Consider the following 24,826-nt stretch of genomic DNA (forward strand, 5'->3'; position numbering starts at 1 on the left):
TCTGCATATCTGAGGTTATTGATATTTCTCCCAGCAATCTTGATTCCAGCTTGTGCTTTATCCAGCCCAGCATTTCTCATGAAGTACTCTGCATATAAGTTAAATAAACAGGGTGACAATATACAGCCTTGACATACTCCTTTCCCTATTTGGAACCAGTCTGTTGTTCCATGTCCAGTTCTAACTGGTGCTTCCTGACTTGCATACAGATTTCTCAAGAGACAGGTCAGGTGGTCTAGTATTCCCATCTCTTTCAGAATTTTCCACAGTTTGTTGTGATCCACACAGTCAAAGGCATTGGCATAGTCAATAAAGCAGAAACAGATGTTTTTCTGGCACTCTCTTGCTTTTTCAATGATCCAGAGGATGTTGGCAATTTGATCTCTGGTTCCTCTGCCTTTTCCAAATCCAGCTTGAACATCTGGAAGTTCACGGTTCACGTACTGTTGAAGCCTTGCTTGGAGAATTTTGAGCATTACTTTACCAGTGTGTGAGATAAGTGCAATTGTGCAGTAGTTTGAGAATTCTTTGGCATTGCCTTTCTTTGGGATTGGAATGAAAACTATGGGATTAGGCCCAGTCTAACGACCTCATCTTAATGTGACTATATCTACACAGGCCCTATTTCCCCTTCAGTTCCCCTGGTAGCTATGGGCATGAAGATTTCAGCATACCTTTTGCGGATATAATTCAAATCCTAACAAATACGATACAAGGTGTTACCTGCATATGAAGTGGCTGACCCAGAGTTGCTGCTCAGTGACAAGGGGCTATTTTTACTGAGTATTCAAGATGTACCTTCCCCCACATTTTAATATTCCCACATCTATGTATGTCTAAGGATCCATTTATGCATTGCTTGATGCATATTTTTCTCTTTTCAGTTAAAATGTTATCAAATGGATGACCTATCTCATGTCTGTGCAAACATGGTTTAACTTGTTCTATAATAAGATTCAAAAAGCTTCAGCATGTCCATGCCCTGGGAGAATGAGAGGGCAGCTGCCCACAGATAATGCCTGTAGCTACTGGAAACTTAGAAAGCAGAGATCATGGTTCTGACAGAGGTGGGGGACCCAGGGTGAGGTCTAGGGTGTGGGGAAACTGCTTGCTAGCATGGCTCTTGTGTAGCTTGGACTCCCAAATTCATTTCCTGAGCACCTATAACCTAAGGGGCTGCAGGGAGGCTGAGCTGTCAGGACACAGAATTTGGTGAGAGCACCACCCCCTTAGAATGCAGAGAGGTCAGGGCAGGGTGGAGCACCATGCATGGGGCTGGAGAAAACATTTTAGGAGGTGGCAGGATCCCACTGTAGATGGGAGACTGTGACAGAGCAATCTATCCATCTGACAAATGTCTACAGCTGCTTGACTGTTCCAAGTGGTGCTTGTCAGAGGCCCAAAAGCCTCCCTCCCTACCTGGAACACTTTCCTGGAGTCTCTGGTGGCAAGAGAGGTCCACAGCAGAAGCCACAGGGACATACTGGTGGCCCTAGAGGCCCAGACACAGCCTCCCTACTTGACCTTACAACAGGAAATGGTCCCTGCTTGCTTTAGTGGGTAGCTTGCTCCAGGAGAGGTGTTCATCCACTGGCTCCCAGGGACAAGTGACAAGAGGGCCAGAGAGGCCTGGACACACCCCTCCTTCTTGTCCCAGCAGCAGCAGTATGCTAATCCTAAGGGACTCCTCCCAGCAAGGGGTGGCCCTTCTGATCTCTGAAGGAAGATGTAGTGGGGGAGGGGGGCAAAGTTCAAGCAGAATGGAAGCCCCTCCCTGAGCTCCTCAAGCCCCCAAACCCAGCCTCTGCCAGGGAGCTCTCAGGGCACAAGAGACTAGGCACTTACGGAGTCTAGCTAAAGGAGCCAGAAACAAAGGGTCCTCTCTGGAAGTGGGCATGGATGTGGGGGGTGCATCATATAAGTGAAGTCTTGGGGACTCCAGGGATTTTCTCATTGGTGGCATTCAGGATGAGCCCTTTCAGGAACTCAAGAGTGCAGAATTTCAGGTCGAGAGGGCCAGTACAGTAATACAATTCACGCCCCAACCACTCAAGCTAAAGAAGCTGAAGTCAACAGTTCTATGAAGACCTACAAGACCTTCCAGAACTAATACCAAAGAAAGATGTCCTTTTCATCATAAGGAATTGGAATGCAAAAGTAGGAAGTCAAGAGATGCCTGGAGTAACGGGCAAGTTTGGCCTTGGAGTACAAAATGAAGCAGGACAAACGTGAACAGATATTTGTCAGGAGAAAGCACGTCATATGGATACCCTCTTTCAACAACACAAGATATGATTCTACACCTGAACATAACCAGATGATCAATATCGAAATCAGATTGATTATATTATTTGCAGTTGAAGATGGAGCAGCTCTATACAGTCAGCAAAAGCAAAACATGGAGCTGACTGTGGCTCAGATCATGGACTCCTTATTGCCAAATTCAGACTTAAACTGAAGAAAGTAGGCAAAACCACTAGGCAATTCGGGTATGACCTAAATCAAATCCCTTATGATTATACAGTGAAGGTGACAAATAGATTCAAGTGACTAGGTCTGGTAGCCAGTGCCTGAAGAATTATTGACAAAGGTTTGTTTCCATTATTGTATAGGAAGTGATGACTAAAATAATCCCAAAGAAAAAGAAATGTAAGAAGGCAGAGTGGTTGTTTGAGGAGGCTTTACAAATAGCTGATAAAAGAAGACAAGTGAAAGGCAGAGGAGAAAGGGAAAGATATACCCAACTGAATGCAGAGTTCTCGAGAGTAGCAAGAAGAGATAAGAAAGACTTCTTAAGTGAACAGTGCAAAGAAATAGAGGAAAACAGTAGAATGGGAAAGACTAGAGATCTCTTCAAGAAAACTGGAGATATCAAGGGAAAATTTCATGCAAAGATGGACACAACAAAGGACAGAAACAGAAAGGACCTAACAGAAACAAAAGAGATTAAGAAGAGGTGGCAAGAATACACAGACCTGTACAAAAAAAGGTCTTAATGACCCAGATAACCAGGATGGTGTGACCACTCAGCTGGAGAAAGACATCTGGGATGTAAAGTCAAGTGAACTTTAAGAAGCATTGCCATGGACAAAGCTAGTAAGGGTGATGGAATTCCCACTGTTGTTGTTCAGTCGATCAGTCATATCCGACTCTTTGCCACCCCATGGACTGCAGCGTGCCAGACTTTCCTGTCCTTCACTATCACCTGGAGCTTGCTCAAACTCATGTCCATTGAGTCGGTGATGCCATCCAACCATCTCCTCCTCTGTCATCACCTTCTCCTCCTGCCTTCAATCTTGCCAAGCATCAGGGTCTTTTCCAATGAGTTAGCTCTTCACATCAGGTGGCCAAAGTATTGGAGCTTCAGTCTCAGTATCAGTCTTTACAATAAAAATTCAGGACTGATTTCCTTTAGGATTGACTGGTTTGATCTCTTTACAGTCCCAGGGACTTTCAAGAGTCTTCTCCAACCCACAGTTCAAAAGCATAAATTTTTTGCCATTCAGCCTTCTTTATGGTTCAACTCTCACATCCATATATGACTACTGGAAAAATCATATATTTGACTATATGGATCTTTGTCAGCAAAGTAATATCTCTGCTATTTTAATATGCTATCTAGGTTTATCATAGCTTTTCTTCAAAGGAACAAGTGTCTTTAAATTTCATGACTGCAGTCACAATCTGCCCCCCAAATTAAAAGTCTGTCACTGTTTCCATTGTTTTCCCATCTATTTGCCATGAAGTTATGGGACCAGATGTTATGATCTTAGTTTTCTGTTGAGTTTTAAGCCAGCTTTTTCACTCTCCTTTTTCACCTTCATCAAGAGGGTTTTTAGTTCCTCTTCACCTTCTGACATAAGCATGGTGGCATCTGCATATCTGAGGTTATTGATATTTCTCCCAGCAGTCTTGATTCCAGCTTGTGATTCATCCAGCCTGGCATTTACCATGATGTACTCTGCATAGAAGTTAAATAAGCAGGGTGACAATATACAGCCTTGAAACACTTCTCTCCCAATTTGGAACAAGTCCATTGTTCCATATTCAGATCTAACTGTTGCTTCTTGACCTGCATACAGGTTTCTCAGGTGGTCTGGTATTCCCATCTCTTTAAGAATTTTCCACAGTTTGTTGTGATCCACACAGTCAAAGTCTTTAGTGTAGTCAATGAAGCAGAAGTACATATTTTTCTGTAATTCTCTTGCTTTTTCTATGACCCAATGGATGTTGGTAATTTGATATCTCATTCCTCTGCCTTTTCTAAATCCAGCTTGTACATCTGGAAGTTCTCAGCTCACATATTGTTGAAGCCAGCTTAGAAAATTTTGAACATTACTTTGCTGGTAGGTGAAATGAGTGCAATTGTGTGGTAGTGTGAACATGCTTTGCCATTGCCCTTCTTTGAGATTGGAATAAAAACTAATCTTTTCCAATCCTGTGGCCACTGATGAGTTTTCAAATTTGCTGGCATATTGAGTGAAGCACTTTTAGAGCATTATCTTTTAGGATTTAAAGTAGCTCAGCTGGAATCCCATCACGTCTGTTAGCTTTGTGTGTAGTAATTCTCCCTAAGGCCCACTTGACTTTGCACTTCAGGATGTCTGGCTCTAAGTGAGTGATCACACCCTAGTGATTATCTGGGTCATTAAGATCTTTTTTTTTTTTTTTTTTTTTATAGATCTTCTGTGTATTCTTGCTACCTCTTAATCTCTTCTGCTTCTATTAGGTCCATACTGTTTCTGTCCTTTATTGTGCCTGTCTTTGCATGAAAAATCTCTAATTTTCTTGAAGAGATCTCTTATTTTTCCCATTGCAGCTGAGCTATTTCAAATCCGAAAAGATGATGCTGTGAAAGTCCTGGACTCAATATGGCAGCCAATTGGGAAAACTCAGCAGTGACCACAAGACTGGAAAAGATCAGTTTTCATTCCAATCCCAAAGAAGGGCAATGCCAAAGCATGTTCAAACTACCACACAATTGTACTCACTTCACGTGCTAGCAATGCAACGCTCAAAATCCTTCAAGCTAGGCTTCAACAGTACGTGAACCAAGAACTTCCAGATGTTAAAGATGGACTGAGGAAAGGCAGAGAAATGAGAGACAAAATTGCCAACTTCTGTTGGATTATGGAGAAAGCAAGAAAATTCCAGAAAAACATGTACTTCTGGTTCATTGACTACACTAAAGACTTTGACTGTGTGGATCACAACAAACTGTGGAAAATTCTTAAAGAGATGGGAATACCAGACCACCTTACCTGCCTCCTGAGAAACCTGTATGCAGGTCAAGAAGTAACAGTTAGATCTGAATATGGAACAATTGACTGGTTCCAAATTGGGAAAGGAGTATGTCAAGGCTATGTATTGTCACCCTACTTATTTAACCTGTATGCAGAGTACATCATGGGAAATGCCAGGCTGGATGAAGCACAAGCTGGAATCAAGATTTCTGGGAGAAATAACAACCTCGGATAAGCAGATGATACCACTCTAATAGCAGAAAATGAAGAGGAACTAAAGAGCCTCTTGATGAAGGTAGAGGAGAGTGAAAAAGCTGGCTTAAATCTCAACAGAAAACTAAGATCATGGCATCTGTTCCCATCACTTCATGGCAAATAGATGGGGAAACCATGGAAACAGTGACAGACTTTATTTTTCTGGGTTCCAAAATCACTGCAAATGGTGACCTCAGGCATGAAATTAAGACACTTGTTCCTTCAAAAGAAAAGCTATGACAAACCTAGACAGCATATTAAAAAGCAGAGCCGTCACTGTGCCTAAAAAGGTCTGTCTAGTCAAATATGTGATTTTTCCAGTACTCATGTATGGATGTGAGAGTTGGACCATATAGAAGGCTGAATGCCAAAAAAAGAGATGCTTTTGAACTGTGATGCTGGAGAAGACTCTTGAGAGTCACCTGGACAGCAAGGAGATCAAACCAGTCAATCCTAAAGGAGATCAACCCTGAATATTCCTTGGAAGGACTGATGCTGAAGCGCCAATACTTTGGCCACCTGATGCGAAGGGCCAATTCATTGGAAAAGACCCTGATGCTGGGAAAGATTGAGGGCAGGAGTAGAAGAGGGTGGTAGAGGATGAGATGGTTTGATGGCATCATCAACTCAATGGACATTAATTTGAGCAGACTCCGGGACATGAAGAACAGGGAAGTCTGGCATACTGCAGTCCATGGGTCACAAAGAGTCAGACACAACTGAAGGACTGAACAACAACAACAAGGGCCAGCCTGGCTGAAGAAGCTCTCAAGTAGGTCCCCCAGGAACCCTGGGGCAGGTGCTGTTCCCCAGCAGGCCTGGCATTGGTTCCTAGCTATCCCTCTCTGCACTGGAGGGACAGTGACACCAGTCTGAGTCCTCTGTGTCCCCTTCATTCTGCCACTGTGGTGGCCTGGGGGAGCAGCCCTGGTGGCACGGACAGCTGGGCAACAACTATTTTGTTCCCTGACCCAGGTCTTCCATGACCAGAGTGTCTGAAGGCATCATTGGCTCCTTTTAGGGCCCTGCTCTTCAGAAGCCCACCTTCCACTCACCACATTGGAGTCAATGTGAATGCTGAATTGGAAAAGTCACCTACTTATCCGAAGGGTAGCATAAATCCAAGGTGGTCTTTAAAACTATGGTCCATATATACACTGAAGTTTCTTGAACCCAGTAACACGTGTCCACTCCAAAGCCACATGGATATGCTTTCTGGTTTACTTGGGGTTCATGCCTTTTCAACCCAGAACCATTTCAGGCCTTCGTATGAATATTATTGGCAGCCTCTAAGTAAGGTGGCCCTAAAATGTGGTAGACAGTCCAGGCTGGCTAGAGATGATGAAGGTGTCATCCTTTGCATGGCTCAGGGGCTTTCCTCAATGCTCGGGTCACTCATGGATTTGTCCACACAGGCCACTGAAGCTTTGGGCTGCTGCACAGGGTCAGACACTGAGTGAGGGGTCTGAGGTGAGCAGCAGATTGGCAGCAGAGTCTTTTGTGCTTGTTGGAAAGAGACAAGAGGGTCACCTGGATGCTCTGAATCTTATTTCCATGGGAGCTCCAGGAAAATACATGGCAGGGCCACCAGTGAAGTTGAGGCAGTGCAGGCACCTCCACTTCTCAAAGGTTCAGGATGGGAGGCTTGGATAGTCGAATTTTTCCTATATGTCCTCACGGACAGGCCTTTATGCTCCCTTGGTAATTTGGCTTGTCAGGACAAAAGAATACAGTGACAGTTGTTTGTGCATTGGCATCCTGTTCCCGCAGGCTAGGCAGCCCCCACAGGCTGATCATCTTGGATGTGGGGGGTACTGCCGGCCTACAGAGCAGTGGCTCAGCTCTGAGATTCTCTGGGACCTCACTAAAGTAGTGCCTGCTCTCAAGTCTCTGGAGTCTGAGCAGCCTGTTTGGTCTCTGTCCATGAATCTCTTGAAAGGGCAACAGTACCTGGTACTCAAGTGTCTTAACTGACCAACAATCTCACTCTTAATGCCTGTTTGGAGTGAGGCCACTAGTAAGGAAGTGGTGCTGGCCAATCTGGTCACTGGCAAGTATCTCTTTTTTTTTTTTGCAGAGTGTGGGCTTCAGGTTTGTCAGGAACTCCAAGTCCTACATCCTTCATTGCTGGGCAGCTCAGGGCACATTATACAAGCTTTTCTGTGCCTCAGCTTTCCCTTCTGTATTTCTATGCCCATTGAGAACCTCCTCAGGGATAGACAAAGGACTCCACTGGAAGGATGGGCTGGTGAGATAGACTCAAACTCTAGGACAGTCCTCTGGTGCTTCGGCAGCTAACAAACTTGATTCAGGTTACTCATCCTTAAAAACAGGTCATATAATAATACCCACTCCCTAATGGGTTTGGGAAGCCTAATTACCACTTGTGAAATGTTTTGCAAGTTCTCAAAAGAAAGGTAATACATCATAGCAAAGTATGACTCTCATAATTGTGATATTCTCAAGCTGCCTCCAGGGCTAAGTCCTATAAAACTGCCATTTGAGAAACTGCAATTGTAACAAAGTATAACTATTACCCATAATGATAGGAGACTAATGTCTAAGGTATTCCTGTGCCCATGGAAAACTCGTATCAGCGGGGAAGTGAAGAAGGTAGACTAGGCCACCTGCTTGAGCTTGTTCTGCTAATTCCAAAAGTTAACAGACTCCTTGAAGAGAGGCCCCTGCAGAAGCACCAGATAGCAACAGTGTTCTCAGAGCACCGAGTGTGCACCAGGCAGTGTGTTATGCATGCTATCTCACCGAGTCTTGCCAAGTTTAGGAAGTAGGTTTTATTATCTCCATTTTGCAGAGGAGAAAAAAATGAGGCTCAAAGATGTTGACTTGCCCAAGGAAAATGAACCCGGCAGTTATAAATAGGATGGCTCATAGTGCAGGAAGAGCTGGGCCAGGTGGGACGTGACCACAGAGTCTAGGCAGGAGCCAAGGAGACTTTGAACTAGGTTAGCAAAGCCAGGATAACTTCCAGATTTCCAGTTTGGGCACCCCACCTTGCAACCAAGCCGGTGATTAGGTCTACTGCCAACGCAGAGAGGCAACTGAGGAGGGGAAGGCCGTAGGGAGGGCGGATGACTTTGGAGCGGGGTAGCCTGAGTTTGGGACGGCCAGCATATCTCCTTGCGCTGACGTGGGCCTTGGGAGGGAAGTTGAGAAGCGGTCATTGACACGTTTGACAGGTGAAGCCTGGGAGGAGATCGCCAAAATGCAATGTGATTCCTGGAGTCACTACCCTCAAGGCTCAGTTCTCGCTGAGGGAAACCTCCAGAAGGCAGCGCGGGCCAAGGTGTCAGGGGTCCGCGAAGACCACCCCGCGGGACTCCCGGGCGGACCGCTCCCTCCCCGTGGGCCTGCGCAGAGTCAGCACCCTGTTTGGTTCTCCGCGCCCTCCCCCGGGTCCCCTGTCCCTCCGGCCTCCGTTGTCCCCGCCGTCTCTTTAGCCCGGTGCGGGGCCGAGGGCCGGGACCTTCGCGCGCCGGGAGCGGGGACACCGGCGTCGCGCATTGCCCACCGCGCTCCTCGGGCCGGCGGGGCGGGGCTCAGGGCGCATGCGCAGCGGCCTTACGGAAGCCCGGAAGGAGGGGAGGGAGGTGCAACTCAGGTTTCTCCGGGAGGCGGCGGCGGCGACGACGGCTACGCGGCCAGCGCTGGCACCATGTACCCGCTGTAACGCGCAGACCGTGCTGCTCGGGGGGGCGGGGGGAGGAGGAGGAGGAGGACGCCGCCGTGAGTTCTCCGCCATGAACCTGAGGGGCCTTTTCCAGGACTTCAACCCGAGGTGAGGCGCCGCCCGCACGGCTTGGGGAGGCGCGGCGGCCGTGATGCCGCGGTGGGCGACGGGGCCTGCCCGAGCCTCGGAAAACCGATCGGCCTCGGCGCCGACCCGCTGCTCCTCCCGCGTCCGCTACATTCAACCTCCGGCCCACCGTCCCTTCTAGAACCTCCCGGCCGCGGCCCCAGCCCTGCCGGAACCCCGCGCCCCTCCGCTCGCCCTCCCTTGTTGATGTCCCGACTTCCCTCTCACCACTCCATCTTCTGGCACCCACTGCCTGCCTCCGTTCGCCGGGCCAGGGCCGCTTCACTTGACCCGACACCCCTACCCCCCACCCCAGCTGTTTCCTCCAGTTCCTCCCAGCCCTTGAGGTTTGCCTTGGACGTTTGCCCAAACCTCGCTTGTTTGCTTCTTTGTGGAACTGATATCTGAAATACTGTTGAATCCTTGGAGTCCGTGTCAGGGTATGGCGGGACCTTACATAATGCTTTCTGGGGGGTAAACCTGACAATTTTCCATGCGTGTTGTCTCATCAGTCTTGATTATATGTTTATTTGCAGGAAGTAGATATTGCTGTTCTGTTTCCCAGATGGGGACTAGCGAGTGGACAGGATGGAAGGCACTCAGGCTAAGGAATCGAGCGTCTCTCCTTGCACTACTTGCCCAAGTGTTCTGTAACTCTTTTACGTCCTCAGACTGTGAACTCCCTAAAGCAGAGATGGTCTCCTACTCAATTCTCTATTCCCAACAGGCCCCTGCTGTGTCTGACACACACAGGAGCCACTTGTAAAATGTGGAACTAAACTGAGCCCAAAGACCAGGCCATATGTAACTGGGGGATTTTCTGCTCATGTGAAAAATAAGGAGTTGGTCTAGCTGATCTCTTAAGTCCATTGCCCTGTGAAGAGAGTGCCCTGTCTCTCATATTTGCTGGTTGGAAGCCACGCATTTGATGAACCTTTCCTATGCTGGGTCCTGGGCTGGGAGCTTCAGATACTGGGAGGGCCCATGGGAATGGAGAAGGGCAGGGAAATAGACGATTTATGGCAGTGTGCAGTGTTGTACGGAGAAGGCAATGGCACCCCACTCCAGTACTCTTGCCTGGCAAATCCCATGGACGGAGGAGCCTGGTAGGCTGCAGTCCATGGGGTCGCGAAGAGTCGAACACGACTGAGCGACTTCACTTTGACTTTTCACTTTCATGCATTGGAGAAGGAAATGGCAACCCACTCCAGTATTCTTCCTGGAGAATCCCAAGGACGGGGGAGCCTGGTGGGCTGCCATCTGTGGGGTCGCACAGAGTCGGACACGACTGAAGCGACTTAGAAGCAGCAGCAGCAGTGTTGTACTGTGGCAGCCCAGGAGAGACCACTGTCCAGGCTGCTTGTGGGGGATGCAGGGAAGTCTTGGGGGAGAGATAGAGGATGAGTGTGTGTGTGTTGGGAGTGCCATCTCCTTAGGGATGGTGACGTTTTAAGCTGCAAGCCACTGTGACTTCCTGAGTGCTCTTACTCCTCTTTGAGCACTGTCCTGTTCATCTTCTGTCTAGTCTGAAGTGCCAGTGTGCCCATCCCAGTGCAGTCATTATCACTGTTGGCCTTCAAGATGCTCTGCATAGAGGAGCTTGTTGAGAGCAAGTAGCAGAGAACTGACTACATGCACCGCCTTCCTCTGCTGCTCCTAGGTAGGGGTTAGGGTTGATCTCCGGGATAGCAGAGTTGAATAGGCCTTGTGTAGCTACACTGTTTGGTGATGGTGATGAGAACGATAAGATCTGAATTGTTTTGTGTTCTTGGGCCACTCACTTATCTGTTTTATTGGTAGCAGAATAGGGAGGCCAATTTAATGATTGATTGCAAAGCGCTTTACAAATAGAAAGCTCCAGGACAATTTTGCAAGGTGACAAGAGCATTCTAAAGCTACAAAGAGCTGCCTGGAGTGATGGAACTAACAGTTGGCGAAGCAAAACCATGCTGCACAGATAACGTCCTTAACCACTTTTTTCGGTAGCTTCTCCCCTTGCCCCCCAAAATTTGCACATGAAAATTATAATCAAATACCAGCTATCTAAAGGCTTCCCAGGTGGCACTAGTGGTAAAGAACATGCCTGCCAAGGCAGGAGACCTAAGAGACGTAGGTTCGAGCCCTGGGTTTGAAAGATCCCCTGGAGGAGGAAATAGCCACCTAGTTCAGTGTTCTTGCCTGGACAATCCCCATGGACAGAGGAGTCTGGCGGGCTACAGTCCATGGGGTCACAAAGAGTCAGACACAACTAAAGCGACTTAGCACACACACATGCACCAGCTATCTAAACAGGTTTATAGTAAACATCACCATATTTGTCAGCCCTTTAGTTCTCCCAGGATTGAGATGCACAACTCCCTGGGAAGTGTAAAGGTGTGGTGGGTCAGTGGAAGTGAGCAGTGTTTCCTCACGGTGGAGACTGCTGAGACAGTGGCCAGCTCACGTTGGCAGCTGCCAGTTTTCAGCTGGCAGTGTGTTATGTCTCACGGGCATACCTTGTTTTTGACACTGTTCTGTCATTTTTAGTCTTGCTTCATGCCAAGGAGGACCTGCCAGAGAGCTCAAAGCAAGCTGAGGGCTGTGCCAGGGCCTCCAGCTTTGCCCCCTGCCTGGGATTCAGAGCCCATTCCACACCTGCCTCCTAGCCCAGCACCTTGGCACACACTGTTCTCTTTGTTGGGAATGTTCCCCTCTCCTCCTGACCTAGTGAACTCCTGTTTCTCTTTGAGGTCTCAGCTCACTTGTTGCTTGCTGAGGGCAGCTTTTCTGCCTTCCCCAACCAGCCCACTGAGCCCTGTTTGTACCCCTGTGCATAGAGTGCTGTGCTCCTCCTCCATGCACTCCTCTGGACCCTTGTGTTTGTCTGTGTGCTTGTGTGATTAATGCCTGTCTGCCCCGTGAAAAGACAAATGTAGCTCTGTCAGGGCAGGCACTTGACTCTGTGCATTATGGTAGCCTGCCTACCTGACTCAGAAAGTGTTTGTGGGAGGGATGGATGAATGAATGAACAACTCACTCTGTAGAGTCACTGTCTTCCTCATGGTCTGCGGCCTGGTTCTCTTTCTTCTCACCCCCTTCCCTCCTTCAGAATGCAGCCCTTCCATCAGAGAGCTGGGAACACCGTGACACCAAGCAGACTGTGGCTGCCTTGACTTTGCATATTGTGTGTGTCACAGGAATAGTCACTGTCAATAGTCAAGGCAGGGGCCATGACTCCAAATCTCCTTTCCAGCCTTTTGATCTTGGTGAGTCTGAATCTGCTGCTGTATTGCCAACGCTCTGGGAAGTGGCACAGACAGAATGATTCACAGCTGTCAACACTCAGATGTGCAGGACTGCCAGCTGACCTTCTGCCTAGTTGCATCTGGCTCAGAACTGGTTGATCATGAGCTTCTTTTTAGTTACAGAGGTTAAGGCTTGCTGGTAATTAACAAAAGGGAGCTGCCTGGCCTTTAAGAGGTGTTTGTAAAGTACATGTAAAGCATTCCTTCATCAAACATCTCCCTGGTTCCTGCTGCATGCCAGAGATGTGCTGGGTGCTCAGAGTACAGTTGTGAATGGGATGTGGTCCCTCACCACGCTCCTCAAGCCCAGCAAAAGAAGCAGAAATGGAAACAGATTAAAATTCACACAGGATGAAGCATTCCAGGGACAGGAACCTAAGAACCATATGCTGTGGGAACATGAGGGGCAGAGCCACGAATTCTGTCTAGCTCAATAGGGAGGGTTCCACAGCCTGGTCCTGAAGAATAGAATTATAGGCTTTTGTCAGACCAGAGGGCAGGGAGAGTATCTTAGGAGGGATGAAGTATGCAGAGGTGCAGGGTCATGGGAAGGCCTGGTGTGTTAAGACAGTGGTGAAAGGTCAGTGTGGTAGGGACATTGCAGACAACGCCCATCATGTGATTTTAAAATACTGTATCTACATAGTGCTCACAATTCCTGTAAATATTTTTGGCACATTACTGTTTTTTTTTTTTTTTTAATGATGCATCAGTGGTGAGTGTATGTTGGTACTGTTAATGAACTCCTAACCTCCCAAATGTCTGTTTATCTGTCGTTCTGTCATCTCAAATTACCTATAGTAAGAAAACCCTGTTGATTATAGTGAGGTTATTATTAATAATAGCTATGACTTATGCGACACCTACCACGTGCCAGGCACAAAGTCAGTGCTCTGTACCCATTATCTTGAATCTTTATAGCAGCCCTGTGAGTTTGATATCAGCCTTGTTTTGTAGAGTCTTAGCTTGTGACTTCCCTAAAGCCACACAGGCAACAAGGGGCCAAGTCAGGATTCTAAGAGGTTGGTCTCCTTCTGAAGCCTTTGCTTTTGGGTAGACCATGCATGCCCCCCCCCTCTAATTTAGTGACATGCCCCCCACCCCAACCATGGCACAGTAGGTCCAATATACTAAGGAGCCTTCTATTTATGAGTGGTAATTAAACAAAGCAAACCTTGTGTTTGAGCTGACACATCCAAATGAGTGTTATCTTTCAAAGAAGTTACTTAGGGAAAAGGTAAATATATACCTGTTGCATTGCTCATACCCCTTGTTACTCATCTGAAATTTTCCTTTGAAGCAAATCATCTAAGAAAATCTATCTCACTGCTTTATAATCATATACAATTGTTGAACCAAAATAGTGCCACCTAGTTTGATCACATTTCCTATTCACCAAACTTAGCTCTGACTGACTTTTGGCCATTTCCAAAAATCCACTGTCAATGAAGATTTGGCACCATTGAGGGTATTCAAAAGAACAGACTGTGGGTTCTCAAGGCAAGTCCAGGAGGAAAGGTCCAAAGATGACTTGAGCAGTCAAGTGAGATTAATGCCCTGCCTCCCAGGGGGACTGTTTAAATGAGAACAGTCTCACTTGAATGCAGAATTTCTGGTTTCGAAAATATCATTCCCATTACTTGCTAATTACACACACATTTTTCTTGGGTACTAGTTCTTTGAAGAGCAGGATGGTGAGGGGCTCGATAAATGTGCAGATTGTTGGGTACAGAGAGAGATGAGCCATTGGGAACTCTGTTATAGGGGAGAGACAGTGGATTGGAGCCGTTTTAGATAGTTTCCTAGGACTTTGGAAGTGAAGCTTCCCAATATTGAGCTTGGGGTTTCCATTTGCGTTGCTAGATCATAGGTCATGCCTGTACAAGGAGACTAGAATTTAAGATGAAATCCCTGAACTCTGGAGATAGGCTCTTTATAACTGACGATTTGTACTTTGTCACCTATTACCTAATAGTGAGTAAAATGATTGCTAAGTGAGCTTGTTACAACTGGTTTCTTTGGCCATACTAGAGGTAAAATTCATCATTTACAGGCACTTTCTTATCCCCTTATCTTAATGAGTGGATATATGAGCAACCTAGTGTGGAGAGAGTGACCCCCACCCCACAACCACAAAGCTGGGAAACAGTTCCCACAGTCCTGGGTTCTATCTAGTCCTCCTCAAAAGTCATTTGCTTTTATTTGGCTTTTGTGTGTTGCCAGTAAATGACTAAATTTTGTAAGGTTCTGCTCAGTGTAAGAGGTGCAGTTCCTTTAAAATGTTGGGAGAGTGTCAGCAGCTTGTCAATTGGAGCCATTCTCTGAAGTTATAGACAGATGCTAACAGGGATGTGTCACCCAGAGCATGTATGTGTGCCTGCTTCAGGTAAAGCCAGCGGCTTTCACTGGAGAAAACTATGAGTTCAGTTGCATTCTTTTGACTTGTAGAAAACAAAATACTAGAACTTTATACTCACAGTGTCATCTCTTTATTTGGTATATTCCCTCCGTCCCTAAATCCTTTTCCCCTCGCTCCAAGGTGGAGAGAGGGGATTTGAGCCTTAAGCAGAGAGCTCCGTGTACATTTCAGAGAGGATGCTAGCTTTGTAGTTTGACTCATGTGACTCTACTTAGTGATCTTGTATTGACATTACAGATTCAGATGAGAGTGTAGTAAATCCATTTTTAGGGTGTAATTGGAAGAGTGAAATTGAGGAAGTGGTGGTTCGATGCCAGAATATCCACTGGAACCTCCATTTGCTGATTGGTAGAGAATTGAGCAGTCTGTTTTTATACTTGGATTCTGGTCTGAAAGTTTCTTGAAAAGTAACTCATACTAGTTTAGGCTTTTTTTTATTTTTAATGATTTTTTTTTAATCGTGGTAAAAGTCACAGGATATAAAACATACTGTTTTAACAGTATTTATCTGTTCAGGTCAGTGGCATTAAGTCTGTTTACATTGTTGTGCAACTGTCACCATCATCCATCTCCTGAATCTTTCACCTTCCAAAGTTTAGACTTTTTTAAAAAAGTAAACTTTCTTATCACTGTGTTACTGCTGTGTCATAATCTCTTCCTGCCAATCAGCTTTGAAATTTCCTATTTAATAGGCAGTCGTATTTTTCACATGGGTTTAAATGTATTGGTATTGTTGAGATACTCTTCTTTTTCTTCCCAGTTAAAAACGTGTATAAATTCAACATTTTATAATTTCTGATGGTATTAATTTGTTTTATTTGATTGACTCTGGAGTTGTTTGTTTTTTCAAAGAGCCAGCTATTCATGTTACTTATTGATTTCATTTTGGTTCCACATTTCTACTTCTACTTTTATTATTTCCATATTTTGGCTTCTTTGCTTTTTTCCCTTAAAATTATTGATCTTTCTTATTTTAGGCCTGTGATAGCAGAATGATGACACCTGTCCCCCAAATATGCCCACATCCTAATCCTTGGAACTTCAAAACACATTCCATTACACAGTAAAGGGAAATTAAGGTAACAGCTGGAATTATGGTTGCTAATCAGCTGACCTGAAAATAGGGGAGATTATTCAGGATTTTCTGGCTGGGCCCATTATCCGAGGTCTTAAATGTAGAAGAGGGAGGCAGAAGAGGAAGTCAGAGTGAGTCAGTGTGGGGAAGAGTGCTGGATCTTTGAAACTGGAGCTGGGGGTTACTAGCCAGGTCTGAAACAGCTTCTGTGTGTGCATGTGCTAAGTCGCTTCAGTCGTGTCTAACTCTGCAACCCTATGGGCTGTAGCCCATCAGGCTCCTCTGTCCATGGGATTCTCCAGGCAAAACACTAGAGTGGGTTGCCATGCCCTTCTCCAGGGGATCTTCCTGACCCAGGGATCGAACCTGCATCTTTTATGTCTCCCACATTGGCAGGCAGGTTGTTTTCACCAGAGCCACCTGGGAAGCAGCCTCTTTAAGCTGGTAAGACAGGGAAACATTCTCTCATAGAGCCTCCAGGAGGCTCAGAACCCTGGTGACACCTTGATTTTCATCCAGTCAGACCATTTCAGACTTTTGACATTCAAAACTGTAAAGATACTGTTTGTGCTTTTTAAGCCACTAAGTTTGGTGCTAATTTTGTATGGCTACAATAGAAAACCGATACCACAACACTTCATCCTCTTTAGATTTTTCTAACAACAGTATTTGAAGAAGTTATATTTTGTTATTATTTGTTATTATAAATTATTTGTCCTCTTGTAAGGTCACCTTTTTTCCTTGATATTTTTAATTTTTCATGTAATAGACCCAGAGCTCTTAATATCCCTTTGAAAAGTAAAAGTGAAGTCCCTCAGTCGTGTCCGACTCTTTGCAACCCCATGGACTGTAGCTCGCCAGGCTCCTCCGTCCATGCAATTTTCCAGGCAAGAGTGCGGGAGTGGGTTGCCATTTCCTTCTCCAGAGGATCTTCCCGACCCAGGGATCGAACCCGGGTCTCCTGCATTATAGGCAGACGCTTTACCATCTGAGCCACCAGGGAAGTCTAATATCCCTTAAATTATGTCAAAAATTATTAAATACTTTTCCAACATTTTAATTTTCATTATTTCCACTACTCTTTCTTTCTTTTTTTTTTTTTGCCTTACAGCTACTGAATTTATTTATTTTTTTCTAATTTTATTTTATTTTTAAACTTTACATAATTGTATTAGTTTTGCCAAATATCAAAATGAATCCGCCACAGGTATACATGTGTTCCCCATCCCGAACCCTCCTCCCTCCCTCCTCCCCATACCATCCCTCTGGGCCGTCCCAGTGCACCAGCCCCAAGCATCCAGCATCATGCATCGAACCTGGACTGGCAAGTCGTTTCCTACATGATATTTTACATGTTTCATTGCCATTCTCCCAAATCTTCCCACCCTCTCCCTCTCCCACAGAGTCCATAAGACTGTTCTATACATCAGTGTCTCTTTTGCTGTCTCGTACACCGGGTTATTGTTACCATCTTTCTAAATTCCATATATATGCATTAGTATATTAAGTAATAGAACTCTTTTAGGGAAGATAATGTATTTAGCTTACAGGGTTTACTCTCCCCCACCTCATTTATTTTTTTGTTTATAGTCTGAAACTCCTTTGGAAAATTTTTGCCTCCACGTATTATCTAATTTACCTAAGAACCTTGTGTTTGTCATTGTCCTTGCATTTGTTAATGTTCTAATCCACTTTTTTCTTTTAAAAATCCTTTCTGTTTTCCAGTCCATTGTTTCTGGTACTGATATATGTAGCTGAGGGCTTTGGTTGACAAATTGGTTCTGATTTTCTAGATTGTGTGATATCCCCCTGTGCTATCAGAGAGAAAAAGTTCTCTCACCTGCTAACTTTGTGTTTCTACTAGCTCTTGAATCTCCCTCAAACCCTTTTCTTTTCTGAAGTCTAGGAACATCATTCTTCTCTTGGCATCTTGCACTTGTAGCGCTCTCCCTGGGTGGCGGCTTGTAAAGGCCTCTCTCCTTGTTTCTGAGCATGAATAATCATAACTAACATATATTTAGTGCAGGAGTTATCAAACTGTTTTTCACAGACCCCCTTGGGGCCTTGAGAAACTTGCCAGGGATCTGCGAGGTCAGAACTATTTTCATAATAATATGAAGACAGCTTTCGCTGGGTTGCCATTTCACTCTGGTGAGTAAACTGCTGGCACCTGAGCACAAATCAAGCTGGTGCCAGGAAAAGTGAAAGTGAAAGTTGCTCAGTCGTGTCCAACTCTTTGCGACCCCATGGACTATAGTCCATGGAATTCTCTAGGCAAGAATACTGGAGTGGGTTGCCATTTCCTTCTCCAGGGGATCTTCCCTACCCTGGGATCGAACCCCAGTCTCCTGCATTGCAGGCAGATTCTTCACCATCTGAGCCACCAGGGAAGCCCTTCTGATAAAATAGGTTGTGATAACAACTAATGTGCTTTTTTTGTTGCTATAATATAGTGAAATGTGTCAGCATTTAAAGATCTTCATTACTCAGTGCACTAATATTTTCTGGTTGACCTATATGGAGTTAAAATCATGCAAGGATAAAAGATTCATTCAAAGTGCAAGAGAGACCAGTGTATTTTAATGTAGCAGACTATAAAAAGTTCACTGAAGAAATTCCCTTGTGGTTAGGACTCTGTGTTTCATTGCTAAGGGCACGGGTTCAGATCCTACTTGGGGAACTAAGATCTTGTAAGCCTTGCAGCATGGTCAAGAAAAAAAGTTTATTGATGGTGTTTCAGACTCCACATCAAGGAACCACCACTTATTGAGTTTTGGTGTCCTACTGAAGAAAAAAATCCACCATTGTCTCAAAGACCAATTAAAATACTCAGTTTTTTTCTGATGACATATCTGTGACATCAGCTCTTCTTCACATGCTTGAACCCAGACAACGTCAACAGAATGAATGCAGACATAAATATTATAATCTAGGTATCTGCTATGAAGCCAAACATTTTATTTTTTCTGATTTTTAAAAAAATTTTATTTGAAGGATAATTGCTTTACAGTATTGCATTGGTTTTTACCAAAGAGAAACATGAATCAGCCATAGGCTTACCTATGTCCACTCCCACTTGAACATCCTTCCCACCTCCCTCCCCATCCCACTGCTCTAGGTTGTTATCCAGCCCTGGTTGGAGTTCCCTGAGTCACACAGCAAATTCCCATTGGCTATCTATTTACATATGATAATATATGTTTCCATGTTACTCTCTCCATACCTCCCACTCTCCTTCCCCAACCCAGGTGTGTCCATAAGTCTGTTCTCAATGTCTGTGTCTCCATAGCTGATCTGCAAATAGGTTCATCAATACCATCTTTCTAGATTCCATATATATGTGTTGCTGCTGCTGCTGCTAAGTCGCTTCAGTCGTGTCCGACTCTGCGCTACCCCATAGACGGCAGCCCACTAGGCTCCCCCGTCCCTGGGATTCTCCAGGCAAAAACACTGGAGTGGGTTGCCATTTCCTCCTCCAATACATGAAAGTGAAAAGTCAAAGTGAAGTCGCTCAGTCGTGTCCGACTCCTGGCGACCCCATGGACTGCAGCCTACCAGGCTCCTCCGTCCATGGGATTTTCCAGGCAAGAGTACTGGAGTGGGGTGCCATGGTATATGTGTTTCTCTTTCTGACTTACTTCACTCTGTATGATAGGCTCTAGATTCATCCACCTCATTAGAACTGACTCAAATGTGGTCCTTTTTATGGCTGAATAAATATTCCATTCTATATATGTACAACAACTTCTTTATCCTTTCATCTGTTGATGGACGTCTAGGTTGCTTCCATGTCCTAGCTATTGTAACTAGAGCTGCAGTGAACATTGGGTTACGCGTGTCTTTTTCAGTTTTGGTTTCCTCGGGGTATATGCCTAGTAGTGGGATTACTGAGTCATGGTGGTTTTATTCCTAGTTTTTTAAGGAATCTCCATACTATTCTCCATAGTGGCTGTATCTATTTGCATTTCCACCAATAGTGCAAGAGGGTTCCCTTTTCTCCACACCCTCTCCAGCATGTATTGTTTGTAGATTTTTTTGATGATGGTCATTCTGACCAGTGTGAGGTAATGTCTCATTGTAGTTTTTACTTGCATTTCTCTAACAATGAGCAATGTTGAGCAGCATTTCATGTGTTTATTAGCCATCTGTATGTCTTCTTTGGAGAAATGTCTGTTTAGGTTTTTTTGCCCATTTTTTTGATTGGGTTTTTTTTTTTCCTGGTGTTGACTTGTATGAACTACTTATATATTTTAAAATTAATCCTTTGTTAGTTGTTTCATTTGCTATTATTTTTTCCCACTCTGAGGGTTGACTTTTCATCTTGTTTATAGTTTGCTTTGCAAAAGCTTTTAAGTTTAATGAGGTCCCACTTGTTTGTTTTTGTTTTATTTCCATTATTCTAGGAGGTGGGTCATAGAGGATCTTGTTGTGATTTATGTCATAGAGTTTTCTGCCTATGTTTCCTTTAGGAGTTTTATAGTTTCTGGTCTTACATTTAGGTCTTTAATTAATTTTGAGGCTATCTTTGTGGATGGTGTTAGGAAGGGTTATAATTTCATTCTTTTACATGTAGCTGTCCAATTTTACCAGCACCACTTATTGAAGAGACTATTTTTGCTCCATTGTATATTCCTGCCTTCTTTGTCAAAACTAAGGTACCCATAGATGTGTGGGTTTATCTCTGAGCTATCTATCTTATTCCCTTGGTCTTCTTGTTCAGTTGCTCAATCATAGCTGACTCTTTGCCACCCCGTAGACTGCAACATGCCAGGCTTCCCTGTCCTTCACCATCTGCCTGAGCTTGCTCAAATTCATGTCCATTGAGTCAGTGATGCCATCCAACTATCTCGTCCTGTCATTGCCTTCTTCTCCTGCCTTCAATCTTTCCCAGCATCAGGGTCTTTTCCAATGAGTCAGCTCTTTGCATCAGGTGGCCAAAGTATTGGAGCTTCAGAATCAGTACTTCCAAGAATATTCAGGATTGATTTCCTTTGGATTGACTGGTTTGATCTCTTTGCAGTCTCAACAGTCTTCTCCAACACCACAGTTCAAAAGCATCAATTCTTCAACACTCATCCTTCTTTATGGTCCAACTCTAACATCCATACATAACTACTGGAAAAACCATAGATTTGACTATACGGATCATTGTTGGCAAAGTAATGTCTCTGCTTTTTAATATGCTGTCTAGGTTTGTCATAGCTTTTCTTCCAAGGCGCAAGTGTCTTTTAATTTCATGGCTGCAGTCACCATCTGCAGTGATTCTGGAGCCCAAGAAAATAGTCTGTCACTGTTTCCATTGTTTCCCCATCTATTTGCCATGAAGTAATGGGACTGGATGCCATAATCTTAGTTTTTTAAATGTTGAATTTTAAGCCAACTTCTTCACTCTCCTCTTTCACTTCATCAAGAGGCTCTTTAGTTCTTCTTCATTTTCTGCCATAAGGGTGGTGTCATCTGCATATCTCAGGTTATTGATATTTCTCCCGGCAATCTTGATTCCAGCTTGTGCTTCACCCAGCCCGGCATTTCTCACAATGTACTCTGCATATAAGTTAAATAAGCAGGGTGACAGTATACATCCTTGACACACTCCTTTCCCAATTTGGAACCAGTCCATTTTTCCATGTTTGGATGTAACTGTTGCTTCTTGACCTGCATACAGGTTTCTCAGGAGGCAAGTAAGGTGGTCTGGTATTCCCATCTATTTGAGAATTTTCCACAGTTTGTTGTGATCCACACAAAGGCTTTAGTTTAGTCAATGAAGCAGATGGGTTTTTTTTGGAATTCTTTTGCTTTTTCTATGAGCTAATGGATGTTGGCAAGTTGATCTCTGCTTCCTCTGCCTTTTCTAAATCCAGCTTGTATGTCTAGAAGTTCTCAGTTCACATACTGTTGAAGCCTAGGTTGGAGAATTTTGAGCATTACCTTGTGAGCATGTTAGATGAGTGCAATTGTGTAGTAGTTTGAACATTCTTTGGCATTGCCTTTCTTTGGGATTGGAATGAAACTGACTTTTTTGCACTCCTGTGGCCACTGCTGAGTTTTCCAAATTTGCTGACATATTGAGTGCAGCACTTTCACAGCATCATCTTTTAGGATTTGAAATAGCTCAGCTGGAATTCCATCACCTGCACTAGCTTTGTTAGTAGTGATGCTTCTCTAAGGCCCACTTGACTGTTGAAAGTTCTTGCATTTAATGTTGTCCCAGAGAACTCTGAGGCTATCCTCAATTCTTTTCATTCTTTTTCCATTATTGTGTTCTTCAGCAGTTATTTCCATCATTCTATGTTCTAGCTCACTTATCCATTCTTCTGCTTCCATTAATGTATTGGTTCCGTCCAGAGTATTTTTAATTTCAATAATTGAGTTATTCATCACTGTTTGCTTAATCTTTATTTCTTCTGTGTCCTTGGCAATTGTTTATTCGTGTTGATCACTTCTTACATTTTCTCCATTCTATTTTCAAGGTTTTGAAATATCTTTGCTATCATTATTCTGAATTCTTTTTCAGGTAGTTTGCCTATTTACTCTTTGTTTAGTTAGTCTTGTCTGTTTCTAGTTTGTTCCTTCGTTTGCACCATACTTCTCCGCCTTTTCTTTTTTCTTTTTTTTTAATGTATTGTGTTTGAGATCTCCTTTTCTCAGATTTTGAGGTCGAATTCCTCCTTCCTCTTGGTTTATGTCCTTGGTGGGTAAGGTTGATTCAGTGGTTTGTGTAGGCTTCTGTTGGGTGTGACTTGCGCTTGTGCTCTGGTGGGAGAAGGTAAGTTTTTTTTTCCTCTGGTGGTCAGGGCTGTATGAGGTGCTAATCCTGTTTGCTGGTGATCGGGTTTGTGTTTTTGTCTTTGTTGTTTGGATGAGTCGTACTGTATTGCGTTCTGCCAGTAGTTGGGTACTGCCAGGTCTTGTATACAGGTGGAGGCCTTTGTGGGAGTTCTCACTAATTAATACTCCCTGGGTTAGAAATTTTCTGGTAGTCTAGAGTCTTGTCAGTGCTCACACTCCAAAAGCTCAGGGCCTGATCTCTGGCCAGTGAACAGAGATTCCACAGGTGGTTTGTTATGGCATTAAAGGGGATTAAAACAAGAAACAAAATGCAAACCCCAGACAATTGGCAAATACAAAATCAGACAAATACTAACAAAAATAATGGAATATATATACACACACATATACAGATATAAACAAAACCAAAACAGTCCAAAAAAAAAAAAGAAAGAAAGAAAGAAAGTAGAAGAGATTGACCTGGTGAGCAAAGGAAAGTAAAAATGATATCCAACAGGTGAAAACAAAACTAATTAGAGCATAAGCTGGAAAACAAAGCCAAAGCAATATGCCAACTGGGGAATAAAGCAATGAAAGCAAAACAGACTGATAAACATGGTGAGAAAAAGAAAAGAAAGAATAGAAAAGCGAAGTTAGAGGTAGATAAAGGAGATTTGTATATATTAAAGAATAAATATGACAGGAAAAGAATTAGAAAAGCAACAAAAGAATATATGTAGAAAAATAATAAATTTTAAAAAATTAAAAAAGAAAAAAACCCTCAAAATCGTAAGAGACCATCATAGATGCAGATGTATTTAAAGGAAATAAAAGGTGTGATTAGCAAAAATATTCTCAAAAGTGTAAATAGATTTAATAGTACTATTAAAATCAACAACTACAGCAACAGAGGGGAAAAAAAGGAAAAAAGAAAAAATCCAGAAGCAACTACAGAACAAGTAAAAATATAAGAATAATGTTTTTCTTTGATCTCAGTTGTCAGTGTCTTTTACCTCACTGTGAGTCACCGTCCACCCCAGGATGCCCTCCAGTACTGGGCTGGTCTCTTCACCTGTTGCAGGGGAAGCTCAGACTCTAATCTGGTCCTACTCCTGTGTGTTCTTGACTCTCATGTCCACATCTGCCTGTGCTAGTGTGTTTCTTTTGAGGGACTTCTCATTATGCTTTTATATATTCCATAGACACACAGTCAAGTCAGGCATTTTAAAACATTGCAAAACTCTACAGTCTTGAAAAAGATTTCATTAAAATTATGTTGTTTATGTTAATATGTTTATTATTTTTAATTTTATGAAGTAATATTTTGAATAATGTTTTAAAATCTGATATAGTAAATAGCAATAGCAAACATATAACCTATATAAACAAAGCTCTTTAGAGTCCTCAGTCACTTTTAAGAGTGTAAAAGATTCTTGATACAAAAAATTTTGAGAACCATCAGTTTAATGCTTTACACAAAGCACTTTTCATATTAATTATATTATATTCACAGCCACCTTATGAGGTACATATTACCCTGGTTTTGTAGCAGAGAATGCTATGAAAGTATTAGTAATATTCTAAGAAAAGGCTGTATAGACACTCTAGTTAGAAACCTCTCCAAATTTGATTGTCCTCCCACTGTTGTTTATACTCTTGGAGGTTAGCTTCTGAGCTAAATTTTGTGGGTCCTTGTTGTTGTTATTCAGTCGCTCAGTCATGTCTGACTCTTTGCCACCTCATGGACTGCAGCATGCCAGGCTTCCCTGTCCTTCAGTATCTCCCAGAGCTTACTCAAAGTCATGTCCATTGAGTTGGTGTTGCCATCCAACCATCTCATCCTCTGTTGTCCCCTTCTTCTCCTGCCTTCAATCGTTCCCAGCATCAGGGTCTTTTCCAAGGAGTCCGTTCTTCACATCATGTGCCCAAAGTATTGGAGCTTCAGCTTCAGTATCAATCCTTACAAGG

The 24,826-nt window shown here is 43.8% G+C and overlaps 1 protein-coding gene across 2 annotated transcripts in view; it reads left to right on the top strand.

Moving 5' to 3' along the window:
- Positions 1 to 9,049: 9,049 nt before the first annotated feature.
- TMEM185A (transmembrane protein 185A) overlaps positions 9,050 to 24,826 on the top strand; it is a 41,868-nt gene continuing 26,091 nt past the window's right edge. For both annotated transcript variants that reach the window (XM_027533862.1, XM_027533863.1), the window contains exon 1: positions 9,050 to 9,294. In XM_027533862.1, coding sequence (XP_027389663.1) covers positions 9,065 to 9,294 — 230 coding nt within the window. In that variant the 5' untranslated portion in view covers positions 9,050 to 9,064. The remainder of the gene's footprint in view (positions 9,295 to 24,826) is intronic.

Source organism: Bos indicus x Bos taurus, chromosome X, assembly GCF_003369695.1.
Source record: "Bos indicus x Bos taurus breed Angus x Brahman F1 hybrid chromosome X, Bos_hybrid_MaternalHap_v2.0, whole genome shotgun sequence".
Taxonomy (NCBI): Eukaryota; Metazoa; Chordata; class Mammalia; order Artiodactyla; family Bovidae; genus Bos; species Bos indicus x Bos taurus.